The 24,105-nt window shown below is 46.9% G+C and overlaps 1 protein-coding gene across 2 annotated transcripts in view; it reads right to left on the reverse strand.

Annotated features, from left to right (window-relative positions):
• LOC143981550 (uncharacterized) overlaps positions 1 to 24,105 on the reverse strand; it is a 107,525-nt gene that overhangs the window by 71,874 nt on the left and 11,546 nt on the right. For both annotated transcript variants that reach the window (XM_077479492.1, XM_077479493.1), the window contains exons 2-6: positions 20,493 to 20,566; positions 13,863 to 14,207; positions 8,876 to 9,127; positions 3,591 to 3,818; positions 604 to 867 (exon numbers count right to left, since the gene is read on the reverse strand). In XM_077479492.1, coding sequence (XP_077335618.1) covers positions 604 to 867; positions 3,591 to 3,818; positions 8,876 to 9,127; positions 13,863 to 14,207; positions 20,493 to 20,559 — 1,156 coding nt within the window. In that variant the 5' untranslated portion in view covers positions 20,560 to 20,566. The remainder of the gene's footprint in view (positions 1 to 603; positions 868 to 3,590; positions 3,819 to 8,875; positions 9,128 to 13,862; positions 14,208 to 20,492; positions 20,567 to 24,105) is intronic.

The following is a 24,105-nucleotide window of genomic DNA, read 5'->3' on the forward strand; positions in this document are numbered from 1 at the left end:
TGAGGGCACAGTCGCAGCATTTAAGGCACAGTGGTTGTGTTTGATGGGCACAGTGGATGCGTTTGACGGGCACAGTGGCAGCGTTTGATGGGCACAGTGGCAGCATTTGATGGGCACAGTGGCAGCTTTTTATGACACAGTGGCAGCATTTGAGGGCACCGTGGCTGCGTTTTATGGCACAGTGGCTGCGTTTCAGGGCACAGTGACTGCGTTTCAGGGCACAGTGGCAGCATTTGAGGGCACAGTGGCAGCATTTGAGGGCACAGTGGCTGCGTTTTATGGCACAGTGGCAGTGTTTTCTGGCACAGTGGCAGCGTTTGAGGGCACAGTGGCTGTGTTTTATGGCACAGTGGCAGCATTTGATTTTTTTTTCAAAACTGTTTTGCGCCCCCCCCCCAAATGTTGAGCACCAGCCGCCACTGCTCTGAAGATGAGCTTCAACCCTAATTTAACCTTCCTCCAAAACCTAACCCAACTATAACCTGAAACCTAACTCAGTCCTGAGCCTGTAAACAGAGATGATGGAACCTCAGTCCTGTGCCATAATGACGGGGGCACCACCCAGGTGTATACAGAATTAAAGGACACACACACGGCTCTCACCTGGACAAGTGTCACTCGTCTTATTGGTGGTTCTCAGACTAATGGCATTCTGTGCTGAACATGTGATATTCCAGGAATGGGGCGGTGACACCAGAGGCACAGTGACACGGACTGTCCGCTCCGATCCGGTGGCATTATATACCTTCGATTCTCCATTCACAGTCAGGTTGACGGAGACGTTAGTTCCCTTCTCCACTGAGCAGGAGATCTCAGAGCTGCCATTCTGGAGACACTTCACTTCCAGGACCGGATCCGATACCGGAACTGAGAGACACAGAGAGGGAGGAGAAGTCAGAGTCTTTATAGTAACTGAGAACGGAGATAAGGTTTCTTATGTTGTATGTTGGATAGGAAACAACCAGAGACAGAGGAACTGGTTCCACCAAATCGGAACTGGCAAATCTGGTGGATCCATGGAGACTGGATGCCCAACTCCATCCACTTAGTGAACTGAATCAGGATCACATGTGCTCTCCAGAGGGTAGGAGCTGGGTCTCCAGAGGGTAAGAGCCCGGTCTCCAGAGGGTAAGAGCCCGGTCTCCAGAGGGTAAGAGCCCGGTCTCCAGATAAGGGTAATTGAATTTGGGGGAACCCCACGCTTTTTTTATATCAATGACTTTCAATGAGTGTTCTCTGTATTACAGGAGCCGACAATTCATTAAATTACTTTTTTTCCTGCAGAAATGACACTTTGTGCAGGGACAGTTCTAAGCATGGGAAATATGCGCCCCTTCACAGGCATACTATAGACACCCCCCAGGTACGAAATTTAAAAGAATATTACACTTTTATTGTTTCACTTTAAGCATTATTAAAATCACCGCGCCCGAAAAAACGGCCATTTTTAAAACTTTTTTTTTGCATTGATACATGTCCCCTGGGGCAGGACCCAGGTCCCCAAACACTTTTTAGGACAGTAACTTGCATATTAGCCTTTAAAATTAGCACTTTAGATTTTGAACGTTCGAGTCCCATAGACTTTAATAGGGTTCTAAGAAGTATGCTATATAGAGTTTAGCAGCTCCGTCGAATCTTCTTTATACATTCGACAGACACCATAAGCCTTCAAAGACAGATTTGACCGTAATTCATGTGGTTTTTCGGACGAATGCGATTTTTGAGCGAAAAACGAAATAAATAAAAACGAGTTTCGGGAGTAACTAAATAAATTTATTTTTCAGGCGAAAACTAAATTCCGAAACAAAATATTTCACTCTGCACATGTCTATTCTATTCAATATTTTATGTTTGAAATTTAAATATTCTTTTCTATTCTAAACCAGAATTTTGGGAGACAGCTATATTCTTTCTATTTAATGCTATTCTATTTGAAATTTGAATATTCTCTTCTATTCTAAACCAGGATTTCGAAAGACAGCTATATTCTTTCTATTTTATAATATTTTACGCAAATTTGAATTTTGCAAGACAGATATTCTATTTTATTCTGTTCTATTACTTTATTTTCTATTCTAGTGTATTCCTTTATTTTCTATTTTATTCTTTTTGAAATTTGTATATTGGAAGACAGCTATATTTTTTATATTTTATTATATTCTATTGGATATTGTATGTTTGAAATTGAATATTCTTTTCTATTCTAAACCAGCATTTCATAAGACAGCTTTATTCTTTCTATTTTATTTTAGTCTATACAAAATTTGAATTTCAAAATTCAAACTTCAGAAGACGGCTATGTGCTTTCTATTTCATTCTATTTGAAATTAGAATTTCAGAAGATGACTATATTTTATTTTATTTTATTCTATTCTATTTGAAATTAGAATTTCGGATGACGGCTATATTCTTTCTATTTTATTCTATTCCATTCAAAATTCGAATTTTGAAAATCTGATTTTGGAAGATGGCTATACTGTATTCTATTTTATTCTATTCTACTTACAATTTGAATTTCAGAAGACGACTATATTCTTTCTATTTTATCGTATTCTAAATTCTAATTTTGAATTTTGAAACTCAAAATCAAATTTTGGAAGATGCCTATATTCTTTCTATTTTATATTATTCTATTCTAAGTTTGAATTTCGGAAGATGACTATATTCTATTTCATTTTATTATATTCTACGTTTGAATTTCGGAAGACAGGTATATTCATATTCTTTCTATTTTATCATATTCGAAATATTAATTTTGAATTTTGAAACTCAAAATCAAATTTTGGAAGATGGTTATATTCTTTCTATTTTATATTATTCTATTCTATTCTAAGTTTGAATTTCGGAAGACAGCTATATTCTTTCTATTTTATATTATTCTATTCTAAGTTTTAATTTCAGAAGATGACTATATTCTATTTCATTTTATTATATTCTACGTTTGAATTTCGGAAGACAGCTATATTCTTTCTATTTTATATTATTTTATTCAAATTTCGGACAGCTTCTATTCAATTCAAAATTTGAATTTCAGAAGACGACTATACTCTTTCTATTTTATTGTATTTTATTATATTCTACGTTTGAATTTCAGAAGACAGGTATATCCTTTCTATTTTATTGTATTCGAAATTCTAATTTTGAATTTTGAAACTCAAAATTAAAATTTTGGAAGATGGCTATATGCTTTCTATTTTCTTCTATTCTATTTTCTTCTGTTCAATAAAATTTTTTGCTATTGTATTCTATTATTCTCTATTCTATTATTTTCTTTTCTTTTATTTTCTGTTCTATTCTTTTGAATTCTTTTATATTCCTTTATTTTCTATTCTATGTTATTCTAGTCTGTGACGCCGCCTACGTAGGAATCATCATCTTGTTTCACTTTTATGTCTTACTGTATTTATTATAATATGTTTCCATTTCAAATTCCTTCATTATAATTTATTTTGGATCAGTTGAAATTCATTACTGCGGTGTTGTGATTTGAAATTTCGGATACATTCCATTCACTGAATATGGAAAATGTTGTCAGGATTTTGATTGGTAACAAAATTCATTGCCCGGTCTAGTCTCGGTCCCTCACTCACCTGCACAGAAGATGTTGATGGAGCTACTTAGATTATTGATGGTATTGATGACATCACAGTGGAGGGTTCCGGAGACCGGAGGATGAAGATTTACCCAGCGGTGTGAGGAGACGGATCTTCCATCCAAACTCCAGGAATAGCGCGGATCTGATCCTTTCACCGAACATTCGGCCTCTGCGCTCCCATTCGGGAAACAGGTGTGGTTCACAGTGATGTTAGAGAGGGGGACTGGGGGAAGAGAATGCCAGGATATGATTGGTCAGAGTAATGACATAGAGACTGAGACTTATCACAATGGTCCTCTAGGGATATGGAGGGCTGTCCTCTCCTCATGAATGGACCAGATACCTGGGTGCCATGATGGTCCTCTAAATACAAGACCCACTGAAATGAATACAGTATAGTGCTTGGGAGCTCTGACTTTGCCCTGACTTCACTTGACGCATGCTTGTTCTGAATTAGAGACTCGCTATCTACACAGAGATCTCAGACAGACAAAAAAGTAGCATTTTCATGAGCAGCGGTGGAAACCCCCCTAAATTCCTAACCTTCACCAATACTGGTCATTACTCCATACTCATACTCTTATGTCGCGTACACACGATCAGACTATCCGGGGGACAAACCGCCGGAAAGTCCACCAAATTTCAGAACGAGCGGACCTGCCCACACACCGGACTTTTCCGGCCGACTATGGTGGGAGTCCGCCGTACTTTTGAAATGAATGGACTTGCCCACACACGGAGGAAAGTTCGTTCAATTTGAACGCAGCTCCAGGTAGACGTGACTAGCGAAGGAAGTCAATGTCGCCGCCTTCGGCGGTGAGATTGACACGTCGCTGGCCCCGTCACCTGGTATGGACTTAAAGGGGAAGCCCTACGCCGAAAAAACGGCGTGGGGGTCCCCCCAAGGTCCATATAAGACCCTTATCCGAGCACGCAACCTGGCCGGTCAGGAAAGGGGTGGGGACGAGCGAGCGCCAACCCCCTCCTGAGCCATACTATGCCACGTGCCCTCAACATTGGGGGTGCTTTGGGGAAGGGGGGCCGCGAGGCCCCCCCACCCCAAAGCAGCTTGTCCCTGTGTTGATGAGAACAAGGGCCTCTTCCCAACAACCCTGGCCGTTGGTTGTCGGGGTCTGCGGGCGGGGGGCTTATCAGAATCTGGGAGCCCCCTTTATTAAGGGGGCCCCCGGATACCTGCCCCCCACCCTATGTGAATGAGTATTGGGGTACCGTGTACCCCTACCCATTCACCTGTGAAAAAAATGTAAATAAAACACAACAAACAAGTCTTTAAAATAATTAATTGCACAGCTCCCGGGGTCTTCTTCCATCTTGGGGGGTCTTCTCGCCGGACTCCTCGACTATCTTCTGCTCTTTTACTAGCAGAGGAGCCCGGCTTTCTTCTTCGTCGCCGCCACCCGGGGTCTTCCGACTTTGGGGGTCTTCTCCCCCTCTTCGGTTCTTCTTGCTGTGCCTCCGCTCCTTCTTCCAGCTCTTTTACTGGCGGTGGCCCGGTCTTCTGTCTTCGCCGCCTTCTGTTCTTCTTCTCTTCTTCTTCCTTGAGATGTTGACTCGTCGCTGTCTCTGGCCGTAATGACAGGGACGTGTTGTGCGGCGACTTATATAGGGACAATGGTCACCGGTGATGTCCTCTGGGACTGTGACATCATAATGGGCGGGGACATCACCCGGCGATGTCCCTATATAAGTCGCCGCACACCGCGTCCTTGTCATTGCGGCCAGAGAGCGCGTCCAGTCAACATCTCAAGGAAGAAGAACACGAAGAACAAGAAGAAGAGAAGGCGGTGGTGATAGAAGACCGGGCCACTGCTTGTTAAAGAGCTGGAAGAAGGCACGGAGGCCCGGCAAGAAGAACCAAAGAGGGGGACAAGACCCCCAAAGTCGGAAGAAGACCCCCGGGGGGCGGCGATGAAGAAGAAAGCCGGGCTCCTCCGCTAGTAAAAGAGCAGAAGATAGCGGAGGAGTACGGCGAGAAGACCCCCCCAAGATGGAAAAAGACCCCCGGAGCTGTGCAATAAATTTTAAACCCTTGTGTGTTGTGTTTTACTTACATCTTTTTCACAGGTGAATGGGTATGGGCACCCCCCCATGTTGAGGGCACGTGGCCTGGTACGGCTCAGGAGGGGGGGTGCTCGCTCTTCCCCACCCCCTTTCCTGACCGGCTGGGTAGCACGCTCAGATAAGGGTCTGATGTGTACCTAGGCGGGAATCCCAACACCGTTTTTTCGGCGTAAGGCTTTTCCTTTAAGTCCATACCAGGTGACGGGGCCAGCGACGTGTCAATCTCGCCGCCGAACATTGACTTCCTTCGCAAGTCTCGTCTACCTGGAGCCGCGCTGAAAATGAACGGACTTTTCTCCGTGCGGGAAAGTCCATTCATTTCAAAAGTCCGGCGGACTAGCACACACACGACCATATTGTCCGGCGGACAGTTTTTGAGTCAAAACTACTTTCTAAGTCCGCCGGACTTTTGGGTATAAAAAGGCCGCCAGAGCCCACACATGGGCGGATTGTCTGGCAGACTCTGGTCCGCCTGACTTTTCCGCCGGATAGTTTGATTGTGTGTACGCAGCATTAGACCTCTCTGCTGCCTTCCACACAGTTGACCACCTGCTCCTCCTCAATAAACTCCACTCCCTTGGCCTCCGTGATTCTTCTTTATCCTGGTTCTCCTCCTACCTATCTCAGCACACTTTCAGTGTCACAACTCCATCTCCTCCGCTCCTCTTCCTCTTTCTCTTGGGTACCCCAAGGTTCCGGTCTTGGGCCCCTCCTATTCTCACTCTATACCTCTTCCCTGGGCCAGTTAATAACCTCCCATGGCTTCCAATACCACCTCTATGCCGATGACACCCAGATCTCTCTCTCCACTCCTCAACTCACCCCCTCCATCTCCTCACAGATCTCCAACTTACTGAATGACATCTCAGTATGGAGGTCACACCACCTCCTCCAACTCAATCGTTCTAATACTGAGCTTCTTATATTTCCTCCTTCACGATCCCCTCCCCCTTCCCCCATGACTTTACCATTAATATCAACAACACAACCATTGGTCCCTCCACACATGCCAGAGTCCTGGGTGTAATCCTTGACTCTGACCTCTCCTTCAGCCCCCATATCCAATCACTGGCTAAATCCTGCCTCCTTCACCTCCGCAACATCTCCAGAATTCCACCTTCCCAACTAATGACCTTGATTATTTCCCGACTACGGCAACTCTCTCCTTATTGGCCGAATAATTATCCATCCTAATGACCAAATTTGAATAACTTTGATTATTTGGTTACAATGACATCGGAAAGTGGGTGGGATATACTAAGCAGCAAGTGAACATGTTGTCCTTGAAGGTGGTGGTCATCACAGTTTGTCGTCTATGGGGCTGTGTAGCTGCAGACCGGTCAGGGTATCCATCAGGCCCGGATTGGGACAATAAACAAGCCCGGGCATTTTGGGCTGAGAAGTCCATTTTTCCAGGGACCGGGGGGGTTGGTGACGGGATATTCATGGAGTCAGTCCTCTGCACTGCGATATAAAGGGGGCTGCACTCTAAAAGGACATGGTAATGATTGCAGTGCCCCTTTACAGTGCCCCTTGCAGTCATGCCCCCTTTTCTCTCTAGTCGCAGTGCCCCCTTTCACTCTCTGCCTCCCTTGCGCAGTCCTACCTTCAGCTCGGCAGAGGCAGAATTCCACCTCTGTGTGTCCTCTCCAGGGTCTCCCGCCCCGCACACGATGTCCTCCTATCAGCAGGAGGTGGGAGGAGCTGAAGATCTGGATCATATTAACACAAGCGGATGGCTATTTATTATGAAAAAACTCCAACTCTCTGCGCAGATCTCCAGCTCCTCCCACCCCTGTTTTGCTGATAGGATGACGTCATTGATGAGACAGGAGAGCCGGGAGAGGAGGCACAGGCATTGGCACACAGCGGGAGGTGAGCGGTGACTGTGGTCTGCGTTAGCCCTGTCCAGACCACAGTCACAGCTTACCTCCCACTGTGTGGCCTGGTCATCAACAGGCCACGGACTGGTACCGGTCTGTGGCCCAGTGGTTGGGGACCCCTGCAGCTCTTTTTTTTGCGGCCCAGCGTGCCCTATGGCCAGTCCCAACCTGGTGCCATGATGACCCGTATCCACAGCTTAAAGCACCTACAAGGGGCTTGTGAGCATCAGAACTGGAGGATGGAGCAATGGAAGAAGGTGGCCTGGTCTGATGAATGGTATTTTCTTTTACATCATGTGGATGGCCGGGGCAATCACTTACCTGGGGAAGAGACGGCATCAGGATACAGTATGGGAAGAAGACAAGCCAGCAGAGACAGTGATGCTTTGGGCAATGTTCTGCTGGGAAACCTTGGCTCCTGCCATTCATGTGGATGTTACTTGATACGTAACCATCTATCTAAACATTGTTGGTGACCAAATACAACCCTTCATGAAAATTGTATTCCCTGAAGGCAGTGGCTTCTTTCAGCTGGAAAATGCGCCCTGCCACCCTTTAAAAAAAATGGTTTAAGCATGGTTTGGGGAACATGATGTGTTCCACTTGTTGACCTGGCCTCCAAAGTCCAATTCATGGAGGCCCCACCTCTCAACTTACAGGACTTAAAGGATCTGCTATTCACTTACCTGGGGAAGAGACGGCATCAGGATACAGTATGGGAAGAAGATAAGCCAGCAGAGACAGTGATGCTTTGGGCAATGTTCTGCTGGGAAACCTTGGCTCCTGCCATTCATGTGGATGTTACTTTATACATAACCATCTATCTAAACATTGTTGGTGACCAAGTACAAACCTTCATGGAAATTGTAGTCCCTGATGGCAGTGGCTTCTTTCAGCTGGAAAATGCGCCCTGCCACCCTTAAAAAAAATGGTTTAAGCATGGTTTGAGAAACACGATGAGTTCCACTTGTAGACCTGGCCTCCAAAGTCCAATTCATGGAGGCCCCACCTCTCAGCTTACAGGACTTAAAGGATCTGCTACTGATGGCTTGGTGGCAGATACCACAGCGTACCTTCAGAGGTCTAGTGGAGTCCATGCCTGGACTGGTCGGTGCTGTTTTGGCAGAAAAGGGGGAACCTACTCAATCTTAGGGGGGTTCATATTCATATTCTCTATTTCAGTCAGTAGGTAGAGCTCTGTGCTTATCTGTTTTGCTCCACCCTCCTACCCTTCCAGATCAGTGACTCCACCCCTTGCCCCTTCTGCCTGCTCTCTTTAAATGGCTCTGTACGGTGTCCTTTGCTCTCCACTTACCTGGACAGGTGACCCCGGCTTGGCTTATCTCAGACTGGTTGAGTCTATTCATCACAGTACAGGTGATGTTCCAGGGCCCCGGAGGCTTCACAATGGCTGTAATGTTATTGGCGGAAACAGAATTATTCCACTGGGATCCTCCAATCACAGATAGACTGATATTCGGCTTAGTCCCCTCCTCCACCCTGCAGGAGATCTCAGCGCTGCCATTCTGGAGACATGAGACATTCAGATCCGGACCCGATACTGGAACTGAGAGAGACAATCATTTCCATTGATCAGGACCAATACATACACAGCATGCCCCTCCCCCATCCATACCTATAACCCCTCCCCCAAACACTAAATCCCCCCCCAAACATGACACCCATTTTCTTCAGTCATGTGACCCCCATACACAGCGCTGTACAATCTCATCTGGATGATCGGCTCTAAGAACATTGTACATGGCTACTGCTGTGTGAGAGATATTCCGTACATTGTAAAGGGATGAGCTGAACACACCCGGGTGCCGAATTCAAACCCCACGGAAGTCAACAAACCAGGGATTCCTTTCATCTATATGAGTGTCTTGTATATGTGTTAAGGGGAGACCCCCAACAGGATGCTGTACCCTTCAGGTCTGGTGTGGAATTTCATGGGGAAACCAATGCAGAAGTCAAGAAAAAAGTGTGTAGGGTCTCCCATATATCTACACCTGACCATCAATCTGAACATGCAGCCTAGCTAGTCAGGAAAGGGGGGGGGGGGGCAAGTGTGTACCCCTCTTTCTCATGAACCATACCAGGCCACATGCCCTCCTTATAAGGGCATAGCTTGCCAAGGAGAACCCCCCCCCGGCAAAGAACCATATCCCCATATTGATGAGGACACCTTGGCCCAGTGGTTGTGAAGGTCTGCCGGGGAAAGCCTTCTTTAACAATAGTGGGGTACCCGGGTACTGTCTTCCACCTATGTCAATAAGTATGGGATACATCGTACCCCTACTCGCTTACAACAACAAAATAGTAAAGAGTACATCAAAAAAACCACTGATGTTGCGTACACGCGATCCGACTTTCCAACAAAACCGTGGATTTTTTTTCCGAAGGATGTTGGCTCAAACTTGTCATCCATACACAAGGTCACAGAAATGTTGGGCCAAAATCCCGAACGTGGGAACGCGGGACGTACAAGACGTACGACCACCCGAGAAAAAGGAAGTTCAACAGCCAGTGCGGCTCCTTCTGCTTCATTCCAAGCACGTGTTGTGAGCTTTTGTGCGACGGACTCGTGTACACGCGATCGGACATTTCTGACAGCAAACTGAAGCTGGCGGAGAATTTGGGTTTTTCGAAAATTTGCAGATCTTCAGTCTTTTGAACTTTCAGAATTTCACTCTTATTCTTGGATTTTTCAAATTTGCAAATTTTAGAATTGTCAAATTTACGGAATTTCGAATTTCCGAAACTTCGAATTTTCCAGGTTCTGGAATTTCGAATTTCCAAATTTTGAAATTTGGAAATATGAAAATTCATAACTTAGAAATTCCAAATTTGAAATTCTTAATTTGGAAAATTCAGAAATTGAAAAATTTGGAAAAGGCAAAATTTATGAATTTGCCAAATTTGTTAAAGAACTAATTTGGAACTAAACAAATTGCACATGTTTAATAGTTTCACCCCACCCTCTTTTGTTAATAAAGCTTCAAGATTCCATTCACTTTGCCATTGGGCAGATGACGCCAACAGGAAGAAAACTGCAGAGATTTTATAAAGACGGTTCTGCCCTCAGCAACAGACGCCTCATTTATCTTTGGGATTTTCATTTTATATTCAAACAAAAAAAGCATTAGTGGTAAGATTTGTATATAAAACAAGGAGCAGGGAGGACACTGCTAGGACTGGGGGTGGGGGTTGGATGGACTTACCTTCTACATGGACGGTGTATATAAAGACACGGAGCGGGGAGGACACTGCTAGGACTGGGGGTGGGGGTTGGATGGACTTACCTTCTACATGGACGGTGTATATAAAGACACGGAGCGGGGAGGACACTGCTAGGACTGGGGGTGGGGGTTGGATGGACTTACCTTCTACATGGACGGTGTATATAAAGACATGGAGCGGGGAGGACACTGCTAGGACTGGGGGTGGGGGTTGGATGGACTTACCTTCTACATGGACGGTGTATATAAAGACACTGAGCGGGGAGGACACTGCTAGGACTGGAGGTGGGGGTTGGATGGACTTACCTTCTACATGGATGGTGTATATAAAGACACGGAGCGGGGAGGACACTGCTAGGACTGGGGGTGGGGGTTGGATGGACTTACCTTCTACATGGATGGTGTATATAAAGACACGGAGCGGGGAGGACACTGCTAGGACTGGGGGTGGGGGTTGGATGGACTTACCTTCTACATGGATGGTGTATATAAAGACACGGAGCGGGGAGGACACTGCTAGGACTGGGGGTGGGGGTTGGGTGGACTTACCTTCTACATGGATGGTGTATATAAAGACACTGAGCGGGGAGGACACTGCTAGGACTGGAGGTTGGGGTTGGATGGACTTACCTTCTACATGGACGGTGTATATAAAGACACGGAGCGGGGAGGACACTGCTAGGACTGGGGGTGGGGGTTGGATGGACTTACCTTCTACATGGACGGTGTATATAAAGACACGGAGCGGGGAGGACACTGCTAGGACTGGTGGTGGGGGTTGGATGGACTTACCTTCTACATGGACGGTGTATATAAAGACACGAAGCGGGGAGGACACTGCTAGGACTGGGGGTGGGGGTTGGATGGACTTACCTTCTACATGGACGGTGTATATAAAGACACGGAGCGGGGAGGACACTGCTAGGACTGGGGGTGGGGGTTGGATGGACTTACCTTCTACATGGACGGTGTATATAAAGACACGGAGTGGGGAGGACACTGCTAGGACTGGGGGTGGGGGTTGGATGGACTTACCTTCTACATGGACGGTGTATATAAAGACACGGAGTGGGGAGGACACTGCTAGGACTGGGGGTGGGGGTTGGATGGACTTACCTTCTACATGGACGGTGTATATAAAGACACGGAGCGGGGAGGACACTGCTAGGACTGGGGGTGGGGGTTGGATGGACTTACCTTCTACATGGACGGTGTATATAAAGACACGGAGCGGGGAGGACACTGCTAGGACTGGGGGTGGGGGTTGGATGGACTTACCTTCTACATGGACGGTGGATATAAAGACACGGAGCGGGGAGGACACTGCTAGGACTGGGGGTGGGAGTTGGATGGACTTACCTTCTACATGGACGGTGTATATAAAGACAGGGAGCGGGGAGGACACTGCTAGGACTGGGGGTGGGGGTTGGATGGACTTACCTTCTATATGGACGGTGTATATAAAGACACGGAGCGGGGAGGACACTGCTAGGACTGGGGGTGGGGGTTGGATGGACTTACCTTCTACATCGATGGTGTATATAAAGACACGGAGCGGGGAGGACACTGCTAGGACTGGGGGTGGGGGTTGGGTGGACTTACCTTCTACATGGATGGTGTATATAAAGACACGGAGTGGGGAGGACACTGCTAGGACTGGAGGTGGGGGTTGGATGGACTTACCTTCTAAATTGACGGTGTATATAAAGACACGGAGCGGGGAGGACACTGCTAGGACTGGGGGTGGGGGTTGGGTGGACTTACCTTCTACATGGACGGTGTATATAAAGACACGGAGTGGGGAGGACACTGCTAGGACTGGGGGTGGGGGTTGGATGGACTTACCTTCTACATGGACGGTGTATATAAAGACACGGAGCGGGGAGGACACTGCTAGGACTGGGGGTGGGGGTTGGATGGACTTACCTTCTACATGGACGGTGTATATAAAGCCACGGAGCGGGGAGGACACTGCTAGGACTGGGGGTGGGGGTTGGATGGACTTACCTTCTACATGGACGGTGTATATAAAGACACGGAGCGGGGAGGACACTGCTAGGACTGGGGGTGGGGGTTGGATGGACTCACCTTCTACATGGACGGTGTATATTAAGACACGGAGCGGGGAGGACACTGCTATGACTGGGGGTGGGGGTTGGATGGACTCACCTTCTACATGGAGGGTGTATATAAAGACACGGAGCGGGGAGGACACTGCTAGGACTGGGGGTGGGGGTTGGATGGACTTACCTTCTACATGGACGGTGTATATAAAGACACGGAGCGGGGAGGACACTGCTAGGACTGGGGGTGGGGGTTGGATGGACTTACCTTCTACATGGACGGTGTATATAAAGACACGGAGCGGGGAGGACACTGCTAGGACTGGGGGTGGGGGTTGGATGGACTTACCTTCTACATGGACGGTGTATATAAAGACACGGAGCGGGGAGGACACTGCTAGGACTGGGGGTGAGGGTTGGGTGGACTTACCTTCTACATGGACGGTGTATATAAAGACACGGAGCGGGGAGGACACTGCTAGGACTGGGGGTGGGGGTTGGATGGACTTACCTTCTACATGGACGGTGTATATAAAGACACGGAGCGGAGAGGACACTGCTAGGACTGGGGGTGGGGGTTGGATGGACTTACCTTCTACATGGACGGTGTATATAAAGACACGGAGCGGGGAGGACACTGCTAGGACTGGGGGCGGGGGTTGGATGGACTTACCTTCTACATGGACGGTGTATATAAAGACACGGAGCGGGGAGGACACTGCTAGGACTGGGGGTGGGGGTAGGGTGGACTTACCTTCTACATGGACGGTGTATATAAAGACATGGAGTGGGGAGGACACTGCTAGGACTGGGGGTGGGGGTTGGATGGACTTACCTTCTACATGGACGGTGTATATAAAGACACGGAGCGGGGAGGACACTGCTAGGACTGGGGGTGGGGGTTGGGTGGACTTACCTTCTACATGGACGGTGTATATAAAGAAACGGAGCAGGGAGGACACTGCTAGGACTGGGGGTGGGGGTTGGGTGGACTTACCTTCTACATGGACGGTGTAATCATCTCTCAGTATAAGGTCTCCTGTAGAGTTGTATATATCCACACGGTATCTCCCGTCATTCTCCGGAGTCACATTGGATATGATGAGACTTCCATTCTCTGATATCCTTGTATTGGGGAGGTTTGTGTTCTCAGGTTTTCTTGGTGTACATCCCCTGTGTTCAAATATTCTGATCTCCTTTCTGGTTGGGGGTTTATATTTCCATTCAATCTGGTCACATCTCCCTCTATCTGGATGGTTGAGGGAGAGATGGATTCTGATGGGGAAGAGAAGGTCAGATCCCGGCCGGGTGAATATTTCCTCCTGAACACTCTGAACATTTCCTGCACAGACAGAATACAGATCCCAGTCAGGTCACAGTGTACTCCCCCCCCCCCCCCCCTCATATAATTCATATTGCTCTATAGGGAACCAGTAATGTTCAGATTCGATTCCTCCGAGACCTCCGGGGTCTTCCTGGGCTTCTCCAAGTGTTGCCACAGCATCTGAGATCTAGGACTGAGCTCAGGTGTGTTCAGGTATTGGTCCAAACCCAACTGAGCTATCCCACCAGGAGGTGGCACTGCAGACTGCCGATCATAAGCCATGAAGGCATTGCCTGCCCTGTATCTGCATGTATACAGGTGGTGTATTTATGTGAGGCTGTAGGGAAATCTTCAGCTGCTGGTGATTGGTGGTCTGCAGTGACGATGATCTCGGGTGGGTTGGGACTTGTATCTAAACACCCCTGAGCTCATCTCCATAAAGATCATTGGGGAATCTCCTCTGACACCCCTATACTCTCCATTATTATATAATAAAACTATCAATGAATAGACAATCATTACTGATACATGGCGGACCCCCATCATCCCCAGTGTGGGGTTTGTTGGCTGTAAGAAGTATTTATGAACGGGTGATAAATAGTATTAGAGACAGAATGAAGCCAGGTGAGATAATATGTGAGCTCTCAGTAGATGATGGTGAGCGTCCATCCATACATGGACAAAGACGGTCAGTGCGGTCGGAGGTGGGCAGGTGGGGGTACAACAAGTACATGTTCCAGATGTTTCTTACTACCTGGTCTAAGAGATGCATATACATTGTAGACAGTGGTGTCAGGGGAGGGGGGGCTGGAGTCCCGAATGGGTCCCCGAAAAGCCCTGGGTGTCAGGCATGCAGAATTTTTATGTTAGCCACGAGTGCCGCCGAGCGATCTGATACCAAGTGCTGCTGAGCGGGGACCGATCTGATACCAAGTGCTGCTGAGCGGGGACCGATCTGATACCAAGTGCTGCTGAGCGGGGACCATTCTGATCCCAAGTGCTGCTGAGCGGGGACCGATCTGATACCAAGTGCTGCTGAGCGGGGACCGATCTGATACCAAGTGCTGCTGAGCAGGGACCGATCTGATCCCAAGTGCTGCTGAGCGGGGACCGATCTGATAGCAAGTGCTGCTGAGCGGGGACCGATCTGATCCCAAGTGCTGCTGAGCGGGGACCGATCTGATCCCAAGTGCTGCTGAGCGGGGACCGATCTGATAGCAAGTGCTGCTGAGCGGGGACCGATCTGATCCCAAGTGCTGCTGAGCGGGGACCGATCTGATCCCAAGTGTTGCTGAGCGGGGACCGATCTGATAGCAAGTGCTGCTGAACGGGGACCGATCTGATCCCAAGTGCTGCTGAACGGGGACCGATCTGATCCCAAGTGCTGCTGAGCGGGGACCGATCTGATCCCAAGTGTTGCTGAGCGGGGACCGATCTGATCTCGAGCACCACCAAGTGAGGCCGAGTCACATAGCAGGTCCCGCCTTTTGGAGTCTGCAGTGCCAATGATGGGCATCCCAGTGATCCACTGTGGGATGTGTGACGTCCATCATAGGCGCTGCCGGCTCCAGAAGGTGGGAATTAGAATGAGGCCTCCGCACCACATCGATCCCCGCTCGGGTGTGTGGCTCTCCCCCTCTCCTTTGGCTGTCTTGTACACCACGGCTGAGCTGAGCTGCAGGACACACACAACAGTGTGTGTATGTCAGGTAGGTAGGTCAGTGCGCGTCAGATAGGTCAGTTCGTGTCAGGTAGCTCAGTGTATGTTAGGTAGGTAAGTCAGTGTAGGTCAGTGTATGTTGGGTAGGTAGGTCAGTGTATGTCAGGTAGGTCAGTGCGGGTCAGGTAGGTCAGTGTATGTCAGGTAAGTAGGTCAGCGAATTTCAGTTAGATCAGTGGCGGCCCGTCCATAGTGGGCACCCGGGCGCCGCCATCCCCCCCCCCCCCCGTAGTCACCAAAAAAAATGTAAAAAAAATAAAAAACATTTTTAAAACTGCCCCTTAAGATATTAAAATAAAAAGGCATTTAAAGTGGTTGTAAACCCTTACAAACCACTTTGACCTACAGGAAAGCCTAGATTAAGGCTTACCTGTAGGTCCAAGCAATATCTCCTAAACCTATATGGTTTAGGAGATATTTGCCCGAAAACAGGGACACCGCTGTCTACGGCGCATGCGCCGTAGACAGCGTCGCGCAGGCGCACTGAGCGCGGCATTTCCAAGAATGGAGCTGCCGCGCGTGTCGGCTCCCGTGCGCATGCGCGGGAGTGACGTCATCGTGGCTTCGCCGAATGACAGCGGCGGAGCTGCGAGACCCCACCAAAAAGATGGATGCGGCGGACTACAGGGGACAGCGGCGACTTCGCTGGCTCCTGTGTCAGGTAAGTGACACATAATGGGCTACTATGCGATGCGATGCGATGCGATGCATAGTAGTCCATTATGCTTTACCTTTACAGGGAATGAAAGAGGAAGTAAACTCATCAGGGTTTACTTCCTCTTTAACATAGTGCATAATATATAACTAAAGGAATCATCCATTATATACTAGAGGGGCTAAAGAGACATCTAGTGGTGAAAGAAATTATTGCATCTTTTCTTTAATGTGATTTATTTAGCATCAATCATTACTGCCATCTAGTGGACATATATTATAGTATATGTGTATCTTTTTAGACAAGTCACTATATCAGCCTTTCTCAACCTTTTCACCACAGAGGAACCCTTGAAATAGTTCTCCGGGCCTCGGGGAACCCTCTGCTAAAAATGAGAAATCTACAACTCATAATACATTAGTGTGATGGTCAGTGGGAAGAATGGTCCTCACACTTGTGGTCATTGGGAAGAATTACCTCCTTACAGATAGCTAAAAAGATCAATGGTGTGAGAGGGAACTTAACTTAGAGGCAGAAATTGCACAATTCTGAAGGAACCCCTAGCATAAGTATACCCGCCTTATGTTTATACTAGTTGCCCTATTTGAAACAAATCCTGATTGATCGGGATGTATTGTACACATTTTGAGATTATCTTCTTTAACTTAGAGGCCGGTATCCCTGCTAGGATTTTCATATCAGTACCCAGCCAAGGACATTGGCCCTGTAGGAAGAAGGGTCTAGCGGGTCCTTCCCCTCGTTTGGCTTGACTATAATTTTAGATTCTATCATTGATGGTGGCAACCTACCCTCTTCCATTGCTCCATTAAATACCTCCACCAGTTCAGACAGCAATACTTCTCCATATTTTTCCGGCCCTGAAGCCTTGTGGTTCGCCAGTGCTACTACTATCTGTTGTAGTTCCTCCACAACTACTGTATGAGGGCATCCAACATCTCCCTGTCCTCATCAGTGAGGTGTGGAATCTCCAATCCCTGAAAGAAACTCCACATCTCCCCCTCCACTGCTTGGGACTAAGTACTATACAATGTTCTGTAATATTCTTTGAATTTGTCTATAATTTCAGGTGTATATGCGGTAACCCTTCCTTCTCTTGTCCTAATTTCTGGAATAACTGTGGTAGATTTATGTTTTTTACCAATAATGCCACTAAATGTCCTACACTCTCTCCTTCTTCAAAAAAATTCCACTCCCCTTAGAGCACTTTCACACCACACCGCCCATAGCGTCAGCGGTAAAACGCTGCTATTTTTACAGCGTTATTAGAGCGTTTTTACAGCGTTTTTACAGCGTTTTTGGGGCGCTAGCGTTAAAATTACTGCAACGCTGTGGGCGTTTTTACAGCGTTTTACAAGCGTTTTACAAGCGTTGGGCGTCAAAGAGCCACCTCACCTCCCTACATCACTTCCTGTTTACTTCCTGGGATCTTGTGAGGTGACAGAGGATACAGAAAGAAGATGGAGTTCATGGAGCTGTTCTTGATGTTTGTGCTACTGTATTGGGAAAATATCCACCAACAGAGGCAGCAACGTCGGTATTGGGTTCATCCCATCCTACAAACACACAGCTCTATCGGGCAATTTGTGTTGCTATATGAGCACCTAAGAGTGCACCCAGACAAATTCCGAAACTATACTCGAATGAGCATTGGAACGTAAGTATCTATATCCTAATCCCGCTCCCACTGCTCCCAAATCTCCAACCATAATCCCACTCCCACTGGTCCCAAATCCCAAATCTAGAACCATAATCCCGCTCCCACTGGTCCCAAAACCCAAATCTAGAACCATAATCCCACTCCCACTGGTCCCAAAACCCAAATCTAGAACCATAATCCCACTCCCACTGGTCCCAGAACCCTAATCTCCAACCCTAATCCCACTCCCACTGGTCCCAAATCCCTGGTCTCTTTCAACCTCCATCTTCTCTTAGCTCCTATCCACCTCTACAAACAGGATTTCCTGATTTACCAGCATCCTACGCTTCAGTGAGATCATGTTACCTCCCCACAGCTAGTCCTGTTGCTGTGGATGCTATCTTTTTGTTTGCATGTTTATCTTTTGTTTGTGAGATCATGTAAAAACAAGCAGTTTATATAAAGTAAATGCAGTGTCTTGTTTTACTTCAAATCTACATTTTTCTACGATTTCTTTGGCACTTTGATGGCTTGGAAATCATTGTGACCTTTCCACAATTTCAGTCCTGTTGTTGTAGATGCTCTCTTTCTACTTGCATGTTTACTTTTTTTGAGATCATGTGACTTTTTCTACAGCTCAGGGCGGATTATAGGCGTTTTTAGGGCGTTTTTACAGCGCTTTCAATTCATTCCAATGGAGAGGAGCGTTTTTGAAGCGCTTTTTTTAACGCCCAAAAGCTGCTCCAAAGATGCTGCTTGCAGGACTTTTCTCAACGCTCAGCCAGCGCAACGCCTTGGTGTGAAAGGGTCCATTGAGATGCATGGAGAGCGTTTTATGAGCGTTTTAATAGCGTTATTTTTAACGCTAAAACGCTGCAAAAACGCCCTGGTGTGAAAGGGGTCTTAATAATGATCTTCTCCTTAACACCACTGGTGAGTGGTCTGAAAACCCTCTGGGCATATATTTAATATTCTCGATATAGCTTAACATATCTTCACTACCTGGGGCCAAGTCAATCCTTGAAAGTGTGTAGTGAGTTTTTGAAAAGCACGTGTAGCTCCCTGAGGGTTTGGTCGGGGAGCTCCTCACTAAATTCCTTGTCAGGAGTAGCTACTGTATTTAATTGTTAGGAATCCATTGATTTCTCTCTAAGTTTGGCCTGGTTGTACTTTTCTCTCCTACCACTAGGTGGCCGGGCACTTGGTGGTACTAGATCTGAGAAAGACAACTCAAGCTCAGGTTATGGGTATATGGGGTATCTCAGCCAATGGGCAGTGGTTTTCTTGAATCCATTGGCCTGCTGGGAGAACCTATATATTTGGGTGGAGTTCGGTGATCGATGTTCTGTGCCACCCAGACTGCCATCAGGGTGGACGTGTGTCGTATGTCCTGGGCTGCTAGGCTGGAGATTGGGCCTATCCTGGGGGCGTCTGGCTGCTAGGCTATGTGAGGGCCTATCCAGAAGCAAGAGAGCAGCACAGGGTTGGGACTGCGGCTTGCAGTCCAACCAGAAGTGACAGTTCTGCCGGCCGGAGAATCTGTCATGGTCAGAGGTAGAAAGAGAGCTGTTGCCACAAAGGGACCAACCACCTTTACCAGGGACCCCAGTGAGTAACTGAAGAAAAGTACCAGAACAGCATTCCCACTGACAGAGCTTGAGATATTTTACAAAGAAGAATGGGCAGAAATGTTCCTCTCTAGATGTGCAAAGGGGCAAATGGGCACTGTACCTCTGCCTGAACAGAGAGAGCCCACTGGAGGAGAACACAGAGGGGACACATTGCTGTAGTCAGGGTACCTATGATATGTACTCTGTCTAAAAATAATACTGTATTATCACCTCTATATAATGTTCTTAAATACCTCATCCTGGAAAGAGAAGAGCCCACAGGAGGAGGAGGACATGGAGGGGACACATTGCTGCAGTCGGGGTATCTATGATATGCAGTATGTCTGATAATAATACTGTATTATCACCTTTATATAATGTTCTTACATACCTCTGCCTGGACATAGAAGAGCCCACAGGAGGAGGAGGACATGGAGGGGACACATTGCTGTAGTCAGGGTACCTAAGATATGTACTCTGATAATAATACTGTATTATCACCTCTATATAATGTTCTTAAATACCTCATCCTGGAAAGAGAAGAGCCCACAGGAGGAGGAGGACATGGAGGGGACACATTGCTGCAGTCGGGGTATCTATGATATGCAGCATGTCTGATAATAATACTGTATATTCACCTGTATATAATGTTCTTACATACCTCTGCCTGGACATAGAAGAGCCCACAGGAGGAGGACACAGAGGGGGCACATTGCTGTGGTCATCATATTGGGTCTGTGTGAGAAAAGAGAAATTACAGAGAAATTAAGGAAGATGACTTGGCATTTCCTCATTTCACATAATTATAGACTGCATGGGAACTCGCCATCAATGAGCACTAAACACTTCAATGTCCATTAAACATTTGCTGCACCCAGAACTGATCATTCAGTATTTTGAAGAGAGGTAAACCATCGGACTCTCCTTTCTATCTCTCGGGACATTATCGCTGAGATCTCTGTGCTGAGTTTCCTCACACCTGATAGGCCCATCAAAAGGAGTGTTGACCATTCTTGATGGAATATTTTATGTTGTATTTGAGATAATACAAGAGGAGAAGTGGAACTACCCCAAGGTAGGCAGAAGCATCCACATTCCCATGTGGAGTGGAACAGTCTTGGGATCTATGGAATAGACAGGGCCAGATTAAGAACATCGTGGGCCTGGTGCTGAGGATTTTGATGGGGCCTTTTATAAACAATAAATAAATAAAAATGAAAAATTTTTTTTGTTATAACAAATTAAATTAAAGAGAGAGAGGGAGGAAGAGAGAGAGAGAGAAAGGGGATGAAAGAGGTGTGAGGGGTAAGGGAGGGAGGATGAGAGAGAAAGGGGGGGATGGGAGAAAGAGGGAATGACATCAACGCAGCCTGGCCAAGGCAAATGACGGAAGGCACAGAACCCAGAAGGAAGTCCGGGTGAAGATGGAAGTGCCCGGGCCCCGCCAGACTGATCACAGCACAGCACTGGAGGGCTCAGTCTGACAATTTAAGTGTACCCTAATGTGCTAATATGCTGGGCATACTTGTACATTATTGCATAATCTCCCCAAGGGCCTCTAAAAAGTAGTAATGTTAGAAAAGTTTACTACCGCTTTACTATCACCGGAGCCTCTCAGTGCCTAAGTACATGGTTGTCAACATTTCAAATATATTTTAGGGACGCTTTTTTTACAAGTGCTATATTTAGAGTAGCTGACATCCCCCGTGTTCCTCTATACATCACAATAGTAATTACAAAATGAAATAAGTACTAATAATGGGGCAGAACAAATATGAGGACTGTGAGATTTCCTTTAGTTGAACTGACAAAAGTGCCCATTCTAGAGCGGGTAACATCGAGGCACATATCATTTTAACATATCATTTTAAAGAACAGTTTTTGTGGGTAAGAGGCATAGGGGAGGAGTGTGGATGGTATAAAAGTGGGAAGTATGTGCAGGTGAGGGAGAGGAATGTGGAGGGTCTAACAGTGGACCCTATGTACATGAGAGGAGTGCAGAGGGTATGGCAGAAGGCACTATGTACAGGAGAGGAGTGTGAAGGGTAAGACAGTGGGCAGTATGTACATGAGAGGAGTGTGAAGGGTATGACAGTGGGCAGTATGCACAGCAGAGGAGTGTAGAGGGTATGAAATTGGGCACTATGTATAAGAGAAGAGTGTGGAGGGTATGACAGTGGGCACTATGTACAGGAGAGTAGGACAGTAAGCAGTAATTACAGGAGAGGAGTGTGGAGGGAGGGTATGATGGTGGGCACTATGTATAGGAGAGGAGTATGGAGGGTATGAAAGTTAGTAGTATGTACAGGAGTGGAGGGCATGACAGTGGGCACTATGTATAGGAGAGAAGTGTTGGAGGTATGACAGTGGGCACTATGTATATGAGAGGAGTATGGAGGGTATGATAGTGAGTAGTATGTACAGGAGAGGAGTGTGGAGGGTATGACAGTGGGCACTATGTATAGGCGAGAAGTGTTGGAGGTATGACAGTGGGCACTATGTATATGAGAGGAGTATGGAGGGTATGATAGTGAGTAGTATGTACAGGATAGGAGTGTGGAGGGTTTGACAGTGGGCACTATGTATAGGAGAGAAGTGTTGGAGGTATGGCAGTGGGCACTATGTATAGGAGAGAAGTGTTGGAGGTATGACAGTGGGCACTATGTATAGGAGAGGAGTGTGGAGGGTATGACAGTGAGTAGTATGTACAGGAGAGGAGTATGGAGGGTATAGCGGTGGGCACTATGTATAGGAGAGGAGTATGGAGGGTATGTCGGTGGGCACTGTATAGGAGAGGAGTGTGAAGGGTACGACAGTGGACACTATGTACAAGAGAGAAGTGTATGACAGCGGGCACTATGTACAGGTGAGGAGAGTGTAGGATATGACAGCGGGCGTTATGTATAGGAGAGAAGTGTGGAGGGTATGACAGTGAGCAGTATGTACAGGAGAGAAGTGTGGAGAGTATGACAGTGGGCACTATATATAGGAGAGAAGTGTGGAGAGTATGACAGTGGGCACTATGTATAGGAGAGAAGTGTGGAGAGTATGACAGTGGGCACTATATATAGGAGAGGAGGATGAAGTAATCTGGGAAGGAAAAATGTAAAGGTTTGTGGAAGGATGTTTAGGGACTGCGTAGTGGGCCAGACATGGATTAAAATTACACCAATTAAGCAGAGACCAGCCATAGTCGATCTATGTATGGGCTAGCTGGTTTTACACAAGTCAACCTATTAACCGACTTGAGTGCAACCAGCCTGTCAGGTTTTCCCCAAAACAATCAGAGCTGCCAGCTATAGTTAGCAGCACTAATCATTGTATTCACTGGCAGAACACAATAACACTGCGGGAGTGATCGCCCCATTCACAGGGCAGCGGGTGAGAGGGTGTGTGGGGACAGGCTGGGGAGAGATACTAGTCAGTCCCTGGGTAGGCACTGGTTAGTATCAGAGCCAGATACACACAGGTTACATACACTATGATCGTTAGAGCGAGAGCAATAATTCTAGCACTAGACCTCCTCTGTAACTCTAAACATGTAACCTGTAAAAAAATGTAAAGCATCGCTTAGTACACAACAAAAAATCGTGATAACTTTAGTGGGTTTTTTTATGAATGAAACAGTTTCTTTCCAAAAAAAAAGTTGCAAATACCACCATTTTATTCCATAGGGTCTCTGCTAAAACAATATATAATGCTTGAGGGTTCTGAGTAATTTTCTAGCATAAAAAAATGATGATTTTTACATGTAGGAGAGAAGTCTCAGAATGGGCCTGGTTGCCAAGGGGTTAATTATCATAAGTAATATACAAATAATTATTATAAGTACTGTGAGTTCATCCTCTCAGTCTGCTGCAGAGTGTTCCAGCTGTATTTATACTGCCGCTCTGTATGTAGCTTCTGACAGGCTGCGCAAGGAGACCTGTATCTCCGGAACCATATATGATAGCAGCCCCATATTTTAAACAGTGCTGGGGTGGGTCTTTAGCTACATACCCACCAAATATGGGGTCTCTGTGACTCCTGATCGCCGAGCTACAATCCTCGAAGTCGATCTTTTTTTTTTTTAAAAAAATTAATTTTTTTTTTTTTTTTGGGCAAATGGGCCTATCTTGAGAAAGGGGCCTGGAGCTGCAGCTCCAATAGCCCCTATGTTAATCCGGCCCTGGGAATAGAGATCTGACAGGGAAGACAATTCCCCCAAAACAGGATAATAACGTCTTCTCCACTTTCGAGGAAAGGATACGCCACTCATATCCAGCATACCCGCA

The sequence above is a fragment of the Lithobates pipiens genome, unplaced genomic scaffold (assembly GCF_037356315.1).
Source record: "Lithobates pipiens isolate NorthernLeopardFrog02 unplaced genomic scaffold, aLitPip1_a1.2 Scaffold_16, whole genome shotgun sequence".
NCBI lineage: Eukaryota > Metazoa > Chordata > Amphibia > Anura > Ranidae > Lithobates > Lithobates pipiens.